Below are 18406 nucleotides of genomic sequence, written 5' to 3' on the forward strand. Positions count from 1 at the left end.
CTTGGAATGGAAATGCTGACCAGATTTCCATCATAGCACACCACATGGCGTATGCCCCTCTTCATTAGCCTGTCGGTGCAGAAAAGTAGGACGTGAAACCCCAGTTATTCCTTCATACATTGGAGCGGTTCAAGTAGTACATTTTCACTCATAACACACTGTATGGCGTATGGTTGGTGCAGAAAATACAACGAAAACAATTTTATTGAACTGAGCATTGTAATGTATTCTTGTTAGTTTTTTTATGTATAATTAAATAAGTGAATAATAATAATAATAATAATAATGATATTATATTTACAGTAGAGTAAGAGGTATACACAGTAAGAATTGCAAGTGTAATACTGACAATGTATTCATACACAAATAAACCTCTATGAGCATTCAAGATATTTACACATTCCAGATACAGACAATTTCATTAATGAAACAATATTCTTTCTTTCATAGGTTTTTCTAGTACTAAATTTATTCACCCTTCTCTAATTCTATTAACTTAAGAGAAGCAGAACTCGGGAACATCTTTTTAAAAGTTTTTATTTCAGGAGCAAGTTGTTCGCTTAGTTTCTCCAATTCTATTAACTTAAGAGAAAACGAAATCTTGTTTTAGGTTAAAGAGACACTGTCACATTGTCGAGAGAGTTTCTATAAAAAGTTTATAAATATTCATTATTCAACACTAAGTCTCTTTTTTACTACTCACATTATAGTTAATAATTTGAGTCCTGAATGTGGACACCGTTGTGAAGATTATTATACACACAATTAAATAGGTCAAAAGAGTAACATAGAGGTAGACAACGTGTAAATTAAACAATGTCCGTCTTGTTCAGATATATATATAATAGATATACTAAACCGAACAATAGAAATTAAAAAATGTCACTATGCACAACATAACTTGTTAAATACCTCGATATTTTGTAACTCTGTACATGGCACTATATAGTACATAGATCATACCCGTTTTCTGAATCGTCAATCTAGACTTAATGTCTTTGGCTAATAGCTTCTTTCACAAGAAGTCCAATGCTTCTAACAACACGCTCGGTTCGAGCAAACTGGCAACAAGTCAATCACATTATGTTTATTAATTAAATATTTAATTCGATTATCGATTATTCACGCTAATCGATTAGTGTTTTTATTGCAGCATGCTTCTTGTATGGTGAAGCTACAAAATTACGTGATAAACTATTTTAAACACATAAACATATGACGTCAGCATTATTCAACACCTCTACACAAGGATATGGCGTCACTAGGTCAACCTGAGATTGTTTCTCCCGTTAATGGCGACATGACGTGGGATCGCCCAATCCATATATGGTCATGCAGTAACCACGAGATTCTCGTGTAGGTCGATATTTCTATATATATAGACTGTTTTAAGCAACTGTTATAAGCTGTTTTAAGATATCAAGGGAAGGATTGACGACCACGTGATGTTTCTGTCTACTTTGCCTGGCGCAATAATGTGATTTGTTATCGTTCCTCGAAAAGAATAGGTAGTTCCGCTCCGGCTGTCAGCTGTGTTCTAACTGAAGGAGTTATGTCAAACTTATCACTCAATTTCAAGTTAAAGTTTTGGCAGACCTGAAAGAACAAATAATAACACCGTATTAAAGAAGGGTTTCATGTATTGAAGTAGAACTTAGCGGATTGAATTATCCGTTATCCGGTTTATTTGGTTTACTCTATTTGATGTTTTGTTCGACTTCTCTTGAAATTGACAGATTACCCGTTATGTAAAGCTTTTCAATCAAATTAAATAAAAACTTTTGTTGTGACATAAGCCCACACTCTACTACCGACACAAAAGAGGTTTTAATTTGCTTAGCCTGTATTTTCGATAACATTTTTTAAGCGTCACAGTCATTTGTGGGGGATTTGAAGATACACGTTAAAAGATTACTAACCCGGATTGTAGCAAGGTAGATCTCTGTCTCAGCTATTCTTCTGCCTGTGAACAAAAAGTATGGTGAATTAAATACAAATGTACAAACTTTTAGCTGCTAATAATTTTTTTTTCGAATTTCTGTCAGATAATATATTTTCATGGGTAATTAGTATTAGTTCTTTTGAGGTTTTTAGGTTTTTACAGTTTGGTACAAATGATAGTAATTTTCGATTTGAATGTATAGTTTGGGGGTGTTCAAATCAGATTATTTGTAATTCTAGGACAAATCTGGTAAGCTATCGGTTTAACTTTCGTGTAAATTCTTCATCGGTTTCAAGAACTTTAACGAATGCTCGGGAAAAACACCTTACTCTAAGAAGGTCAGTACTTTTCGATAATAAGCGGAGTTTTTTGAACAAGATATTATAACAATTAAATAAAATTTATTATTTTGGTGGGGATGATACCTTTTCTTTAATAAGTATCAATATTACCACTTATCATAATAGTTACTTACCGACACAGCTTCTGGCACCATAACCAAACGGTAAAATTGAAAATGGATGCCATTCCTTAGCTTCAGCTTTGAGCCATCGTTCTGGTACAAACTGATCTGGATTTGAAAAGATCGAAGGATCTCTTGACATGGTGTAGTTGTTCAGTAAAACACACGTCTGAAAGGAAATAAATACAAATATAAAATACATTTTAAAAATAATTGCAAAATGAACTTAAACTGACACGAGAATTTTCAAACAGAAAATAGATATAATTAATTTTCAAAATTACCCAAGACAGACCTAATTATGAAATTGTAGATCTCCCCTACAGAGATGTAAGCATTGTTTACGAACGCCTGGTGAAATTTCGAAAACCACTGTAGACCCACCGCGCATACAGATCTTAAAGTGCCTATATCCCAATGTTTTGGCAGATCTGTCTGGAATTTTGAATACAATGTAATTTGAACACCACCGATACAAATGTACCATCAATTAACGGCCAATTGAAAATTATGTTTTTAAAAAGAAGCGTTGTCAGAAACATAATTTTAAAAAATAACTAAACTATAGTAAACTGTAAATTATGAGGTACATTTGATGATATTGAACTTACCCCTTTATGTATAAGAGTATTATCAACAATTGTATCTTCTTGAAGAATCCGAGCATTGATTGGGATCGGTGGATATAATCTATAAATAAAAGTTACCGGGTAATGAGAAATATATAAAATGTAAGATTTGACAGTACAAAATGGCGAGGGGAAATTAAATGACAGCGATAAAGAAGGCGTATTAGTCATTTTAAGAATGCATATCTCCATTTCTTACACTCTATATAAATAAACAGTACGGTAGGCATCAGTATGGGTAAGCTATATTCAAGGTAACAAATCTTGAAGGAGAAAGTCATAGAGACATTGTTGATAATACTTAGGACTTGATGAGCGAGTACACAAATATCTCCGCAACAGTAGGTCTTCTAGTACATTTTTGAAATGATAATTATAATTTCACACGGCAGCATCGGAAAACCGACTATTAAAAGATGGCAATTATGAGGATTATATGTTTTATTTTATATTTCGTTTCGAATAGTAATTACCTGAGTGTTTCTTTAACGACGGCTTTGAGGTAAGGCATACGTTGAAGATCGTCATAAGTACATGTTTTACCATCTAACACACTATCAACTTCTTCTCTTAATGTGTCCTGGGCGTCAGTATTTTTGGCCAGGGAGTACAGCAAAAATGACATTGAGTTTGCGGCCTGCAAGATAAAGAGATCCAATAATGACTGGGTACTGTTCAAAATAATATGACGTTTTTCTACCTGGTTTCTAATCAAATGATAATCTAAACAATCATGCACTTACTTTTTTTTTTGTAGCAGATTTCATATCAATTTATAATCTTGCGGACTTCAATATAAGTTAATATATGTAGGAATGTAAGGATGGTGAGGCAAGTACAAAATCGTAAATAAGTTGTACTGTCAACTTTGTGGCTTTCGTGAACTTTTAAAAAATCAAAGCTGTACTACTCAAGGTTTCGTTCGATTTCTTATACGCATAAGAGAAATGTGAAATATTCATTTAATGGCTAACCTTGGTTCAAAAACGGATTTACATGCGGTTAAAGCGACCACATTTATCATAAAACAATAGCCGCCCCAGGCAACATATTAACATGAAATATTGTATTATATCGCAACATTTTAAACCCAAGAATTGGGGACAATACGAACAAATCTTTTGATGTTTATATGATTATAAAAAGAAAACACAAATAGTTTTCAACTGAACTCTTTTGGTTTAGGCCATATTGCCTAGAATTGTAAATTTTATTTTTTAAAATTTAATCAAAATTTAAGTATTATTTTAATGCGCATCTCCGCGTTTGATAAACAATCGTAAATAAATTGTAATAATTTATTGATAAAAAAATGAATTACGGCTTCTGTTTTGTGGATTTTGCGAAGCAGATGACCCAAACAGCAAAAGTCAAACTTACTTTCCGTCATATAAACATGTTTATCAAATTTATGTGGGTGTCTTTACTCACAGAAGGTGGCTGTGATAGAAAAAGAAGTCAGAATCAAAACTGTTTTAATCTATAAGTTGGATAGATATATAGACCTGTTTTACTTTATCACAAACAAAGCGTGTTTATTCTCGCCTTGTTTTGCCTAACAGACCATAAACTATATACATATGGTTTTATTGATGGTATAAATATAATCGCTAAACCAGATATACGATATATTATTAGTGCATGCGTAGTTGTAATCATGCAGAAGTCGCTTTGCCGTCTGCTATTTTCTTTTAGGTTTTTCTTAATTCTACATTAGATAACCACACACGAATTGTTGTATATATAAAGGAGCATTTTGAATGAAATCTTTGTGTTGCATTTACATAAAACACAGGTATTTTCAGCTGCAATCTTTTTTTACGATAATGTAGGAAACAAATCCCCGAAAATAAACTGTATGAATGACAACTGTGATGTACTTACCGTATCTACACCACCAAGTAACACTTCTGTAATATTTTCGTAAATTTCTTGTCTTGACATTTGTCCATTGCCAACAAGGTACGTTAAAAAGTCGACTCGATCACCTTCTTGCACATCCCCTGATAATCTTTCAGCTACATCTTCCATTTTAGCCTCGATATATTCTTGTGCTGGAAGCGGAAATTACCGAGATGAGCATAGTCTAATAATATTGAGCTAATTCTAATAATATTGAGCTAATTCTAATGGATGACTACACTACAATTATTGGACCTTAGGCTTTAGTACTGATTAAGGGTAGTCCCGAAATGACCTAGTTTGTGTCGAGTGGACATTAAACCCCATTTCTCTCTCTCTCTCTCTCTCTCTCTGATTAAGGGTCTTACCTATTTCGTAGATAGTATCCCAGGCTTTAACATGCATTCTCCAGGTCTTTAATCGGAGGTTTTTGTAAACTTTTGTGAAAGCCATCATCTGATGTCCCGTTAAAAACATGGTTGCGATTGATGTAATAAAATTCTGGATTTTAGGATCCACGTTCTTCTCTAGACATCCCAATCTGGTATCTAGCAATACGTAACCAAGAGCTGAAATTTCAAACATATTAAGGTAAATCTCTTAAGTTTATAGCGTGAGTGCGGTTCTTTTGAATAATGGCCGGCATGACAAATCACGTAATAAGCGCTTACATGAAGCTAGGGGTTAATGGAAATCTCATAGCGTGCCTTGACGGTGACCTATCCTGTCCAAACAAATATTGACCAACAGCTTGTGGTCTCAAAGGGGGACTTTTGACGAGCTTATTGTAATTAAAGAAAATATAGAGTCCGAAATTCTTCGTATAGCCGACAAATTGATATTGCAGAACATTTGTATATAACGCTAGCCACAGTGATAAACAAGCGGACATATTTGTTTTACTTAAGATGGTTCTTTCTGTGATCTTGCAGAGTGGCTTCGTTATTTTTGTCAAGGTTTACATGTGAATGTTGTCAAGTGTCGAACCACGTGTCAAAGTTTACTCAGCGTCCGCTTACCTTCCATAGTAAATTTGTTCAGTTCGTTCGGTAAATGAGGTACAAATTCGCCCTCGCCTTCTCTATCTTTCAAGAACCTGAGTCGATCTACAAAATCTGTCACCACGCTGTTGATACCGTCCACAAAATCTCCGACAGCTTTGGGACGCAGAAGTTTTGGGTTCATGGCACTTCGATTGCCTCTCCATTGCTCGCCATTACTATATATAATAAACGAAAATAATACTTAAAGTCAGTTATATGGCATTTTATTATCGTGAAATTGATTGGTAAAATCAACAAATAACATATCAGGTCACCATGAATGACGAAATCCATGTCTATATTTATATTTTCTTTTTTAAAAAAATAGACAAAACATGTCACCTGGTCAGTGTTGCATATTCATAACAATACATAAAATTGTATAATAGATTTGGGTTATTTTGACAAGGAGAAATCTACAATGCACTTAATGATGGAGTACACGCGGCATGTCAGACAGCGTGTTGTATATTTTATATTATTTATGACCATTTGACACGTTAGACTGATTATAATGTTCGTAAGAGTTGCCACGTTCGATTATTGTCGGGTTTACGGTAATTACGAATTCGAGACTTGTAAATAGAACCCGAATCGCATAACAAGTATTTTCTAGTTGCAAACTCAAAAGTTATTTTTACACTTGACTTGGCAAGAAACTATGACTTGTAGCATGATTTGACCATTATTGTCACGTCCAAAACGCGTTATTACCGTAAACACAACATGAATCGAACGCAGTATTAGTAGTACAATTCAAGATTGATACTGGATCCTCCGGAATTATAATAATATACAACATTTCCATTGGAAGACCATAAATCAAGTTCAGAAAGAGCGATATCGTGGACTTTTTCTCCTTTCAGGCAATTAAAATACTATACTCATCATATCCTCTAGCAACTAGGATTGTCACAACTAAATGTTTTTTTAAAACTATACTTACGCTGTCATTATGCCGCCTCTTCGTTTACGGAGTTCATTATAAAGTACCCACGCTTCGTATGGGGGTCTGTGGGGATATTTTCCCTCTGCTCGGAGAATTTCCTCCACTAGAGATGGGTCTCCTACAGATACGTTATCGAAACTACCGAACTTTTCTTTGAATATTTTGCCATACTGTCTATGAAATTTTCTCTGTAAAAAAATAAAAAAGTAATTTGGTTAGATTTACTGATGCTTCACAGATAAAACATGCAGGTGTATTAAACTTTATCTAGTATAATTATACACCAAAACTAATTTTTAAGCACATTGTTCTCCTAGGTGTCAGGGGGGTCTACAGAGTATCATATTTTATAAAAATGTGTAGCTGAAGGTTTTATCTCTCTTGCCCCAAACCCTTCATTTAATGCTGCTTTTAAGGCGTAAAATAAGATTGTTAAATGTTTGGTCTTATAAGTAACCTATTATTTTCTGGAAAATTTATGAATTAAAGTAGATATGTTTTTTTCCGGAAGGTATACAATACCATCTCATTTAATTTTTATTGGTTGGTTTGTTAGACGTGGTTTGGAATTAATAAGAAGATATCGCTACATTCCACAGAGCCCTTAAGACTTTTAGTAAATACCTTAGTTAATGCCTAACAATAGGCTATCGTATACTCTCATTAAATAGCATAGCATAGATAGTCACTGGGAATCAGTTTCAAAGTAATATTAGCCCTCATACAAGATATTTTTTCTCTTTTTTATTTGCTCTTAACGACTATCATTAATACGGAAAAATGTCGGTTTTTATGACTATTCATAACTTTTCAATTAGTATTTAGAACAGGAACTTGTCAGATGGAATCTAATGTTTCAATTTTATGAGTGGTTTGAGACAAGGCAGTGATTTTACTCAAGTCTCGTTCATTATTCTAGGCAATTAACTCCAGTTTCAGTCCCAGATGATTCAAATAACATTGGTAAAGGTTTGTTTTCATTTCCGCGCGGCTTATGACAGTACCAATAATTCATTTAGCTTCTTACAAGAGCAACATAAACACATAGACCACGTTTGGACCATCAGAAAGCAGTATTCCCAGACATGAATGGAATATTTTATTGTGTCTACAATCGCTAATGGGCATTTCTGTCGTAGAAGCAAACAAGTGAGAAATTGGCATTCCGGCGTTCCACAGACGTCCATGAGTGTCAGTCAAAGAGAATAGAAGCTCATCTGTGAGTAGAAGCAACCGTCTACTTCGGCGATCAGTATTTTACAAAACTAACATGCCATCACCACATCTCATTAGCTACACTGTGTAAATTAACCACTAAAAGCATCCTTTCATCGAGTAAGATAAATTAACAAAACTGATGGCTTGACGAAAACCATCATAAACTCAACAAATAAACATCGGTGAAATTGGGAAAAGCAGCCCACCTTCTTTCTGCATATTTGTATTGGTAAAATTGGCCAATACAAGTTAAAGTAGCTAGGTCTCTAACTCAATATCATCAAACATCTTTGACATTGAAAACACGAATTATTTGTCAATTCAAATCAACATTAGTCTTGGGATCTTACAGGGAAAAGATGGGCTTCTGATATCCAATTTTCAAGACAAAATAAACATTTTACCATTGGTACACGAATCGTGTACCATAATGCGTTTCAGTGCCATTTGTAACAAGGGGCTCAAAGAACGAGGCTAGGCATATTCCACAAGTCATATCAAATGGTGACGTAATATTCTTATCTGGAGAGCATGCGCAATAAATACCATCGGTGTAAACTGGAATAACCAGACGCTAAATATTGTCATTCAAGTGAGACTTCTGGCGTATTTCGCCAAACATAACTGATTTGAAATTACAGTAAAAACAGAAACGATTGAATGTAAATCGGTTTATATATACTGTTTGAATGGCATTTAGTAATTGAACACATTAAAATAAACACAACAGTTCTATGGATAACAATTACTATATATATATTTATATATATTGCATTATTATATGCGTTGCGACCCATTGGCATTTGTGTTAATTTCTAGGTCCCAAATATTAGCGATTAGCTCCTTTAATGTATGAGTAATTATACAACATGGAACGGCCCATTTACAAAGTTTTAAACACAAACAATCCTCACAATCTCATTTTCATATAGAAATTGTTGTGGCACATAGAAATATTGAAAAGTCTCTTTCCTTTCACATGGCGAGAACAATAGGGCATTTGCCCACCCTTATCGCGTTAAAATTGAGTTGAGGGGTCTTGAAATGCAAAAGAAATGGTCCGCGACATTTGATATGAATCGTGCGCTGGAGAAGAATAGGTGAACGTTTGAAAGTGCAGGTTGGTAGGTTAGCACGGGTCAAACTGAACGAATACTAAACAAACACGGTTTATGATAGGCCAATGCACACAAAATAGATTCAAAGTTAACGATAGTGAATAGAAAAGCGGTTGACCCAGATTACTTCTATTGTACCGAAGCAGTACAGAAAACAAGGCTACTAAGTGAAATATGAAGTTTCTAAAGCCATTTTATGCGTGAAAGATTGTTAGAAGATGCATATCGTTGTTATAAAAAAAACTTCTATCTGTAACAATCTTGATAAGTATGTGTCGGATACATAGTACAGATGACAACGTGATCCGTGATCTTGTGTATTGGCGTTAAAAACAACGAGCAGAACAACGGAAATCAACGAAACATTCTCTTCAGATATAAAAGACTGTAACATCTTGTTCTGTTAGACAATATTCTATTTTTTCTAGTCTGCACTAGCCGAACGCTAATATAACATCTCGAAAGAATGTCGGTCGACGATCGCCTAGTGCATTTCTATTTGCTGATGATATTTAGAAGATGGTTAAGGCTGTTTAGGAATCAATACGACTGGCTGCTAAGACAAAAGGTGTCAGCTTTTGTGACCAAAAATACAATCGTAGAAAATGTGCTATCCGTAATAATTGGGTATTGCTTCTTAATTAGGGTAAAATTGACCCCGTGTCCCCCGCGTCAACTTAGCAAATAACCCTGTCTGTCTTTGTAGTATTGAGGGGCTAATAATAAGGCGATTTCAATTTGTTTTTAACAAGACTTATAAACTGAATGGTAAATGTTTGACCAACAACTTCTCCCCGGTTGGCGACGACGCTAATTACTGACACGTGAACTCTAGGTCGGATATATTGACAATCGTACTGGCTGCCATTTTAGTGCGTTTTTGGTCAAGTTAATTGTTATATCGGATAATCATAATATCCTTATTATGAGCGAATATGAAACATTGAACTAGAAATTAGTGTGGGTGTGGGGTGGGGGGGGGGCAAACGAGCGTATTTTTTTCGCTCGATCTTTTCGATTTTAAAAATCACTCGAAAAAATCGCCCGTTTGTCCCTTCACGGCGTCGACGGTTCTGCTCGGCGAACCATTAGCCCGATCAATCACTCGTATTTAGCCCGTTAGATATTTTTCGCTGGCGATCAAATCCGCTCGTGTGCCCGTGTCCAACGTATAGTGTCGGGCGAACCATTTTTATAAGCCATTCGGAGACATGATTGATATCACATGATCTGAAAATATCTGTCTCCACTGCCGAAGCGTGGAATCTAACTCTTGTGCCACAATTTTCGATTTGTCCAACGACCCCTTCTAGGTTTTTTGCGTTTTATTTTTAGCAAATAATTAGCAAGCTAACAATTTCGGCGATTCGTCATTTAGAACAAGTCACATGATCGACGTAATTTACCCGCAGAACGGCATACATGCACTTTCGGTCGTAAAAAAATCGCTGACGAATTTTAATCGGCGCGATCGGGCGAAAAAAAAAATACGCTAGTCTGCCCCTAGCATAAGTTGATCATCGTTACTCACATTATTCAGAAGTACGGGATTTGTATTTGTCGCCAAGCTAATAAATTAAAGCTACTCGGCAAGTCTCTCGGATCAGTCGTGTTTGGAATTTCGTTTACAAATGCCAAATTGAACCCCAAAGCTGAGAGGATTGAGTCAACAGTGGAATGACGAACAGCCGCGTAAATTCGTGTTTTGTGTTCAGTGGTCATATTTGTCTTAGGGATGAATCCAACAGAGAAAAGGTATAGACAACGCTGAAAAAATCTTTTACTTGAGGCACGGTATAAGAATGGCCTTGATGACCTCTGCTCTTAGCTGGTACACGTTAGTGCTTGTAGTTTTAAACTAAACGAAAAAAGTAATGAAAAGAAAGAAGGAGGAAATAAAAAGTGCTTCTTTAAAGAAAAGATTAGGAAGCCATGCCACGTGTCTAAAATAGAAATTGTAACGAAATTAGCAAGCGATTAAAAACATCATCAAATGTAATTCGATGTGCACTATATACGCTAACCTACATACAACGATCGCGTATTTTCCTTTTATAGCATTTTACATGCTGACTGTTCAAGGTAATACAAGAACTTAAAGTCATATTAAATGTTAAATGTCAAATCTACTCGGTTATTGTATATTAGTATGTCTATTCTGTAGCTATTGAATGCTTCCATACAGACTTAAAGGCCCATTATGAAGATTTGACATAATGGGAACACGATGACATAATAAGAAAGGATTTCGCTTCTAATGGAATTATTGTGAATGATAATGCGCAAATTTTAAATTACCCTTGAATTTTGATAGTATATGTCGTCTTTGGCCGTAGTTGTAACTTCTGGTGAAGGATACGCATAAATAATTGACTGAATTGTTGGATCTATTTTCACATCTGATTTCGCCATATGTTGACAACTGACCCAGGCCCTCCGTACGTTAGACATTAGGAGGTTCTGGATGACCGAGACTATTTTAACGCATGATAATGCTTATTGCATAAAGTACTTATTACATACAGCAAGTTTAGCCGTAGTCGCCGTCAATTGAACTGGAAGCTGATGGAGAATAGTTTGTTTATAATAGATGGAGTACTGTACAAATAAAATATTTATATAATATCTTGCATAACAAACGACACACTTAATGTGTTCCCATTGAGGTTGTTGAAAGTAGTACGAGTCGGGAACATCTAGGAAATCAGAACACGAGTAGTTCTATTTAACTCAAGCCTTGGCAGTTTCGTACCCTTTTACAAGTGTGTTGAAGGCAATACAAACCGTGCTCGACAATATTGCTGAACAACATGTTGTTCCCTGGGAAGCTTACCAACACTTCGGGGTTGTTCGGTATATATTTTGTAGAAATTACAAAGAATAATGACAGGTTCTACAGAGTGTAATCAAACAATGAGACGTTTCAAAGCTTAATCTTGAACTACAAGTTTATTAAATTTGTTAACATAATGCCACTTACATACAACTGTGGTTTCGAAATGAATAAGTAATCTCTAGTTTAATGTTTTATGATGAATTACACTGAATGTTTTATCTCATTCAAATAACATCTAATAGGTTATCAACTGAAAACATGTATGTAAACATACAAATCTTGTAGAAAAAGACCTTTGTGATAAAAAACATGCTCGGTTTCAATTGTTTCGAGTCATGATTTGGAAATAAAGTACATTTTCGTAGAAAGTTTTGATATCACCAAACTACCAGGGAAAATAACCAAATGTCGGCCTCGTCACGAACTCGTGGTTGTGCCTGCCATCTTGAAGCATCTCTAGTGACCAAAAGGCAAAAGCTTACGATTGGGAGTCTAGAAATCTTGCTGGAAGCAACACCAACCTCTTAACAATATCAAATAAAATCTACGAAACAGATGGCTAAGTGGTTGAAGATAACAACGGTTATCCCTCTCTTCAACACAACTACCATTTTCTTGCCCCAAGCTCAAAAACATCTGCCGCCTTATCAAGCTGTTTAACAACGCAAAAATATTCATTCTTTTCACTTTCGTTAATTAAATACGTATATTTCAAATGACCGAATTCCTGGGTGGTTATTTACATTAATATTTTTATTGTACCATTTGCTTAAATCCCCTATATTCGGTTAATGTAGCAGTGAAGATTGAAATCATGTAAACGTACGCATTTATACATGTTATTAATCTTTCTCTACAAGATATGCCTAAAGTTGAAAGTTTATCATTAATCTATGTAATTTATTATCTATCTAGTTAGAATTCGTGTTTCATCCAAGCAACTCTAATTGGATCTTGATTATAGCATTAGCTTCTCTTTAAACCCCGTGAAAACCTGTTGCGTAATGGTAAACCACAAATATGCTGCGGTCAGATAAACGGTAAGGGGTTAAATAAGGAGAAGATTGGAACACGTGCATAAAACATAATTATACTGGTAATAAATTATTTCCTGAAACAACCAATGAATGGATATTTCCACCCTAAGGGAAAAGATGTGGGTCTAGAATAATGACAGAATGAACTTCGTCTAATAAATATATCTCATTCATACGTATAAACTAACATTCGAATTAACGAAAAGCTCAAAATACTCGATTTGTGAACAAAGGTCCGTTTGTTAATCGCGATTTTAGTTCTTTATATACATCAAAGCAAATCCAGTTCTAAATTAAACGTCGAAAATGGTTCAAATTTTTCTTATTGATCTAAAATATACCACAAAATAATATAGTTTTGTCTTTGGCGAACTTCCAATTTTAGAAATGCATTGTCTAAAATATTAATCGTTCCAGCGATCAAAGTAACTGATATAAGTGGTTAGAAGTATCCCTGCTGGTTGTCACTAGAGAAAACAAGGGATGTTGGCCGTTGGGGAAAATTTCATTAAATGGCAAATGCAATCAGATATAATACTGCTGTAAGGTCGGTCGGTGGTAATGAATCGGGCGTCGGTCTACACATTTCTTCAATGACCCCCATTGTGAAGTTCTATACAACTTGAAAACTCCAGTCGACCGACAAACTGTTGGGTATTCTACACTAGACAATAACACACAAGGTATATTCTTAACACTTTGTCCAAGTTATGTCCGATATTTGGTCGGAAGCCAAAGTAGATGTTTTGTCAGTGTAATAGGCTACAAAAAGGTTGAAATTATTGAGCGACGGAATATATTGTGGAAATAAAACCATTTTGTAAATATGTTTACTTGGGTTAAAAAGGTGAATAGGTTCATGAAAAAGACTCAGTTCTGATTTACTTTACTAAGGTACACGTAACTCCTCCGTTTGTAAGACAAAGAACGCAGAAAGATGTTTCGGATGTGCGTGTGAATCTGTCCAACAAAAGACGTAATCTTTTCAATAAAACTGGTTCGTGCTTAATTTCATTTTATCAAAAACTCTGTCAATGAAATGAGAGATTGGGAAATGAACTAGTTGGGGCATTCTTCAATGAAAAAACGTGAAGAGCATGCGAATTTCCTCTTATCAAGAACACTTATCCTTATTTCATTTCTTAAGTTACACACATGGAGGATCTTTGTCGAATCTTTATTTGGTTTCAGCGTTATTCCTCTACTCTGACAGCTCTTATCTGAAACACTTGGTAATGGAATGAATCGAGCACATGACTGGTGTTACAAACACTGGCGCTGATAGAAACGACGTTCTCGTATGCTGAAGTTCAGCTGTTGCATTGAGATCAACAACACGATGGAGAAAAAAGGACAAAATAAAACTGCATTATTTGTAGAATTCGTCTGCTGTTATGCTCGAATGCCGATGAAGACAATCGAAACTCCTATACAACACCTGTCAGAAAACATATTTACGTTTGTCAGTGTAGCTTTTTTTATATATATATTTAAGAACAAATTTTGTTATCGCGTAGCTGTTAATATAAGAAGGGTACACGATTGATAAGAATTGTCTTTCACCACAGCCTTGTAATAATGTACACAATACTAACGTTTATGTAAAAGAATGTGAAAAAGTCAAGTTGACAGAATAATAGTTACCAATTACTTTTTTCAGGAAGCTTCAAGATACCGACTTTTTAAACATTAAGCTGGTAATCACTACGTGTGAATGATAAAGCATTTGTATAAAGATAGCCCCTTCAAAGTGTGATATAGTTATGTGTTGCATACACTTCTCGGGTGTTAAAAATGAAGTATCGTTTATGTCTTTTTATATGTTTCAGGTCTACGTACATTGAAGCGTGAAATCATTCATTTTGGTTTATTCATCCTGTAGATTAATGGATAAGTTACATTATGAATAGGTTGCATTATGTATTTTACTGACAGTTGTATTGAACACAGATCAATGAAAATGCGGACCAATATTTGTCTTGAACCAATCAATAACTTTACTCGGTAACTCATTAACAAGTAATCACACTATTAACTAACCTTTTGCTATTTACCCTCTTATTATCAGTTATCGTCGATATTATATTGATGTAAATTTTATCTTAAGGCGTTATTGACAGAAATAGTGGTTATCGTCGTTTTTCTGCTACAAATAATAAGTCTTTAATTGCAATAGAACAAGGGTTAAGGTCTCGCCAATACTAAAATTCGGTCAGTTTGAGTCTATTGCCATTTAATGTCAGCGTATGGAGTAAATAAATTCCTTACAGTATAGACGGATTTTCTCAATAATCTAATATAACACTGACTAAATGTGTATCGATTTTTTACGGGTTGAACTTTTCATTAAGTAATATATTTTCCAGTCGAGTTAGATAATACACTGACCGCTAGTTGCGTTTACTTGTGTTTATCAGTTGTTCTGTAGCCTGTCATAATATGCTTATCGTGAGACAATCTGAAGTTCTTTTGTTCAGTATCATTAACGAATGTACTATTACAGTTAATTATCATCAACCATATTTAGTATAAATTGTCTTAGGTTTTTGGATATAAATCAGACGAGCTTTGGTTGCTCACCAGAGAAGGGTTTCTCTTATATTTAGTATTTTGATACTATTGGATATGTTATAATAAAATGTTGAATTCAGATCATCTTTTATTTCTGTTAACCCAAACTATGTTATAATTGATTTTTCTATACTTTCTGTATTGACCCGAGGCATCCATGTATACATGTATTGCCATGTTTCAGTATTTCATAAAAGACGTAATATTACAATACATTTATATAGATCAATTCATTGTTGTGGGTATAATCGCGCTCTTAGATTATCGTACTATCAGGTTCACTGTTACCCGTTTTCATTCATTTCTATAAAGGGCGCTATAATAGTTAGCTGTTATAAAAGTCTCGAGGCGTTGAGTATACTATATCTACAGTGGCGCAAGACAACCTTCTGTGTACACCTGTTAACTGGAAGGGCATGCCTTATTGACATTATTTCCTTGCCATGTGTTCCTAATGTAAAACACATGCCATCATCTCAAATAATTTTAATGAAAGCAAGAAACGGAATCTTTTCTTACCTGAACTTCGTGCATTTGCCCTTTGTTGGCTTTGCGAAAATATTCCGTCACAGTTCCCACAATAGGTAGGCCTCGTGGTCCTGGAAGTTCACTAAAACTTTTAACTGAGGTAGTTGTTTTAACATCGGACAGAGCTTCGGGATCGCTGGCTTCTGTAAAGAGACATCGAACTCCCCCGTTTCTGCAAACTGCCCTTCCATGTGTTACAAAACGCCGTAAAGCCGATTCTGCCATGCTTGTAGTTTTCTGAAATCCAATGAATTTTAAGAATAAAGGGGTTGATCAATTATTAGTCCTATAATTGCCTGATCAAAATACGCATAACACACAACACCCTATGCACTGGTATAGTATATGAAAGTTAAAAAGCATGCGACAATGCATCAACCACGGCTTCCTATAACGGTCTGACGCTTCTAGAGCAAGATTCTTGTTTAAATAGGGTCAGATCGGTACAGGTGTATAATTATAAATAATAATACGCGAAAAGTTACCAGTTACAACACGAGAAAATGTAATACAACGCATCCTAGCTTAAGAATGAACGAAGCGAACTGTACCGATCAAGATTCTCCGAGAGATTCATAAAGCAGCAATCGTGTAACCTCGTGGGGGCTTTTTTTCTAATGCACTAGCCCATGGCCAAAGAAATTGGTGGCATTCAACAAGAGATACGGATCGTCCGCCTTTTCACAGCTTTCAACCAATCATAGCGCGAAGGTACGTCTTCTCAACTTAGGTTTTTTATATGGCCTAGTTTTCGCCAAATACCAAGGTTGGGCGAGTTTACCTATGTATTCCCCCATGCTGGTTGATGTTCCGCCTTTTTTCTTATATTGTACAACGCGCGACTATGCACCGGTAGATTTCAACCATGTTCTTACAGGTGCAACACGATGATACATCAATACACTTACTCTATCATAAAGATTAACTCGGTGCATACAATATACATATTTCTTTGTTGACAAAGTTTCAATTTCTTTACAGATCTTTTTCCCCTTCAAACCACAAAAATTTTAATACCCCATGAATCCCTCTTTGATCCATATTTGCATACTGAGCCGAAGTGATTATTTACTTTAATTTTTAAAAAAAAAAAACATTTTTGTAATAACGTGATAAATACATAATCTTTGTCCTGTAGTAACTCAATTATCGTATGAATTACGCAGCCGGATAGCTGCATATAAAACAGATTTGGAGTACGACCATTTAGAAATTAAATTGCGGATATCAACAATAACCAAGATATTCAATTACACTACTGAATACGTTCTTCAAGTTATAATTGTATTGGGACAATACTTGAATTGTGCAACTTGATATCTCAAGCGTTCCGTAATTTAACTATCGTCCTAGCGTTATCGGGCCAAGAAAAAAATCCTCGCCGTTAATTGACCGACAATTCTCAATTACTCTCTAACAATTGACATACGTCGTTTCATTTTCTCTCCACGTTCATAAAAATATTAACACAAATAATTACATGGAGTGGTTATTTATTATTTGTTTTTGCCGATAATATATACTGATCAATGTAATTGATTAAGTAGGGTATAACGTGAACCGCGCGCAATAAAACATAGAATGTGTTTCAGCGTTAAAATTTTAAATCAGTAAACGGAAAACGGTACTTTTAACCTAAGTGACAAATACTAAATATATTAATACTCTACTTAGAAATCTCTCAACCAGAAAATAATAAGGTTATTTTTTCTATTCAAAACAAAAGTTATAAAAGTTAATATAATCCACACCTTAACAGTAAGTCCAATATTTAGAGTAGAATTTTATACAGTTCTTCACTTTGAGACACTTTCTAACTGTTACACTGATTATTCTTGACTTAAAATAAGATTGCACACTGTGTAGAGGAGAGCAGCCTGTACAACCACTTCCTCCGCTGCTCCAATACGATTTGACAGCTTAAGGCTTTCACGGCCGTTTATGTTTCGTCAATAGTATTGTCACGTAGGTTATGATACAGACTCTGTTTTCTAGTATAGCGCTTTACTGGGGTCAATCGGTGCGAGAGCAGTCACGTGATGTTATCATGACACGTGTGCGTTGGTTTACTACGACAGTAGGCAGGTATGTAACGGTAGAGCCACGCCCCTTTTCCGCCTAATGAATTAAAGTATATCTAGAAATTCGCAATTAGCAAGTCATCGAAAAC

The 18406-nt window shown here is 35.0% G+C and overlaps 1 protein-coding gene across 3 annotated transcripts; it reads right to left on the reverse strand.

The window, feature by feature from the left end:
- Positions 1 to 207: 207 nt before the first annotated feature.
- On the reverse strand, positions 208 to 18171 carry LOC126815583 (1,25-dihydroxyvitamin D(3) 24-hydroxylase, mitochondrial). 3 transcript variants are annotated; one of them, XM_050541295.2, is made up of 11 exons: positions 17988 to 18171; positions 16228 to 16473; positions 6926 to 7116; positions 5956 to 6155; positions 5305 to 5505; positions 4919 to 5088; positions 3508 to 3671; positions 3017 to 3095; positions 2418 to 2574; positions 1920 to 1963; positions 208 to 1596 (listed from the first exon to the last, which is right to left on the reverse strand). In XM_050541295.2, exons 2-11 carry the CDS (start codon positions 16459 to 16461, stop codon positions 1486 to 1488), a joined length of 1551 nt encoding a protein of 516 aa, XP_050397252.2. In that variant the 5' UTR covers positions 16462 to 16473; positions 17988 to 18171; the 3' UTR covers positions 208 to 1485. The 3 variants fall into 3 exon arrangements, with proteins under 3 accessions (XP_050397252.2, XP_050397254.2, XP_050397253.2); XM_050541297.2 differs by lacking the exon at positions 17988 to 18171 and adding an exon at positions 16788 to 16870; XM_050541296.2 differs by lacking the exon at positions 17988 to 18171 and adding an exon at positions 16722 to 16826.
- Positions 18172 to 18406: the final 235 nt, after the last annotated feature.

Source organism: Patella vulgata, chromosome 3 (genome assembly GCF_932274485.2).
Source record: "Patella vulgata chromosome 3, xgPatVulg1.2, whole genome shotgun sequence".
NCBI lineage: Eukaryota > Metazoa > Mollusca > Gastropoda > Patellidae > Patella > Patella vulgata.

Bases quoted from the DNA above. Each gene is read 5' to 3' on its own strand.
- LOC126815583 (XM_050541295.2), bottom strand. From the start codon at position 16,461: ATGGCAGAATCGGCTTTACGGCGTTTTGTAACACATGGAAGGGCAGTT. The intron at 7,117-16,227 runs GTAAGAAAAGAT...ATTTTTTTACAG, and splicing joins GGCAAATGCACGAAGTTCAG to AGAAAATTTCATAGACAGTA. The intron at 1,597-1,919 runs GTTAGTAATCTT...TTGTTCTTTCAG, and splicing joins TCTACCTTGCTACAATCCGG to GTCTGCCAAAACTTTAACTT.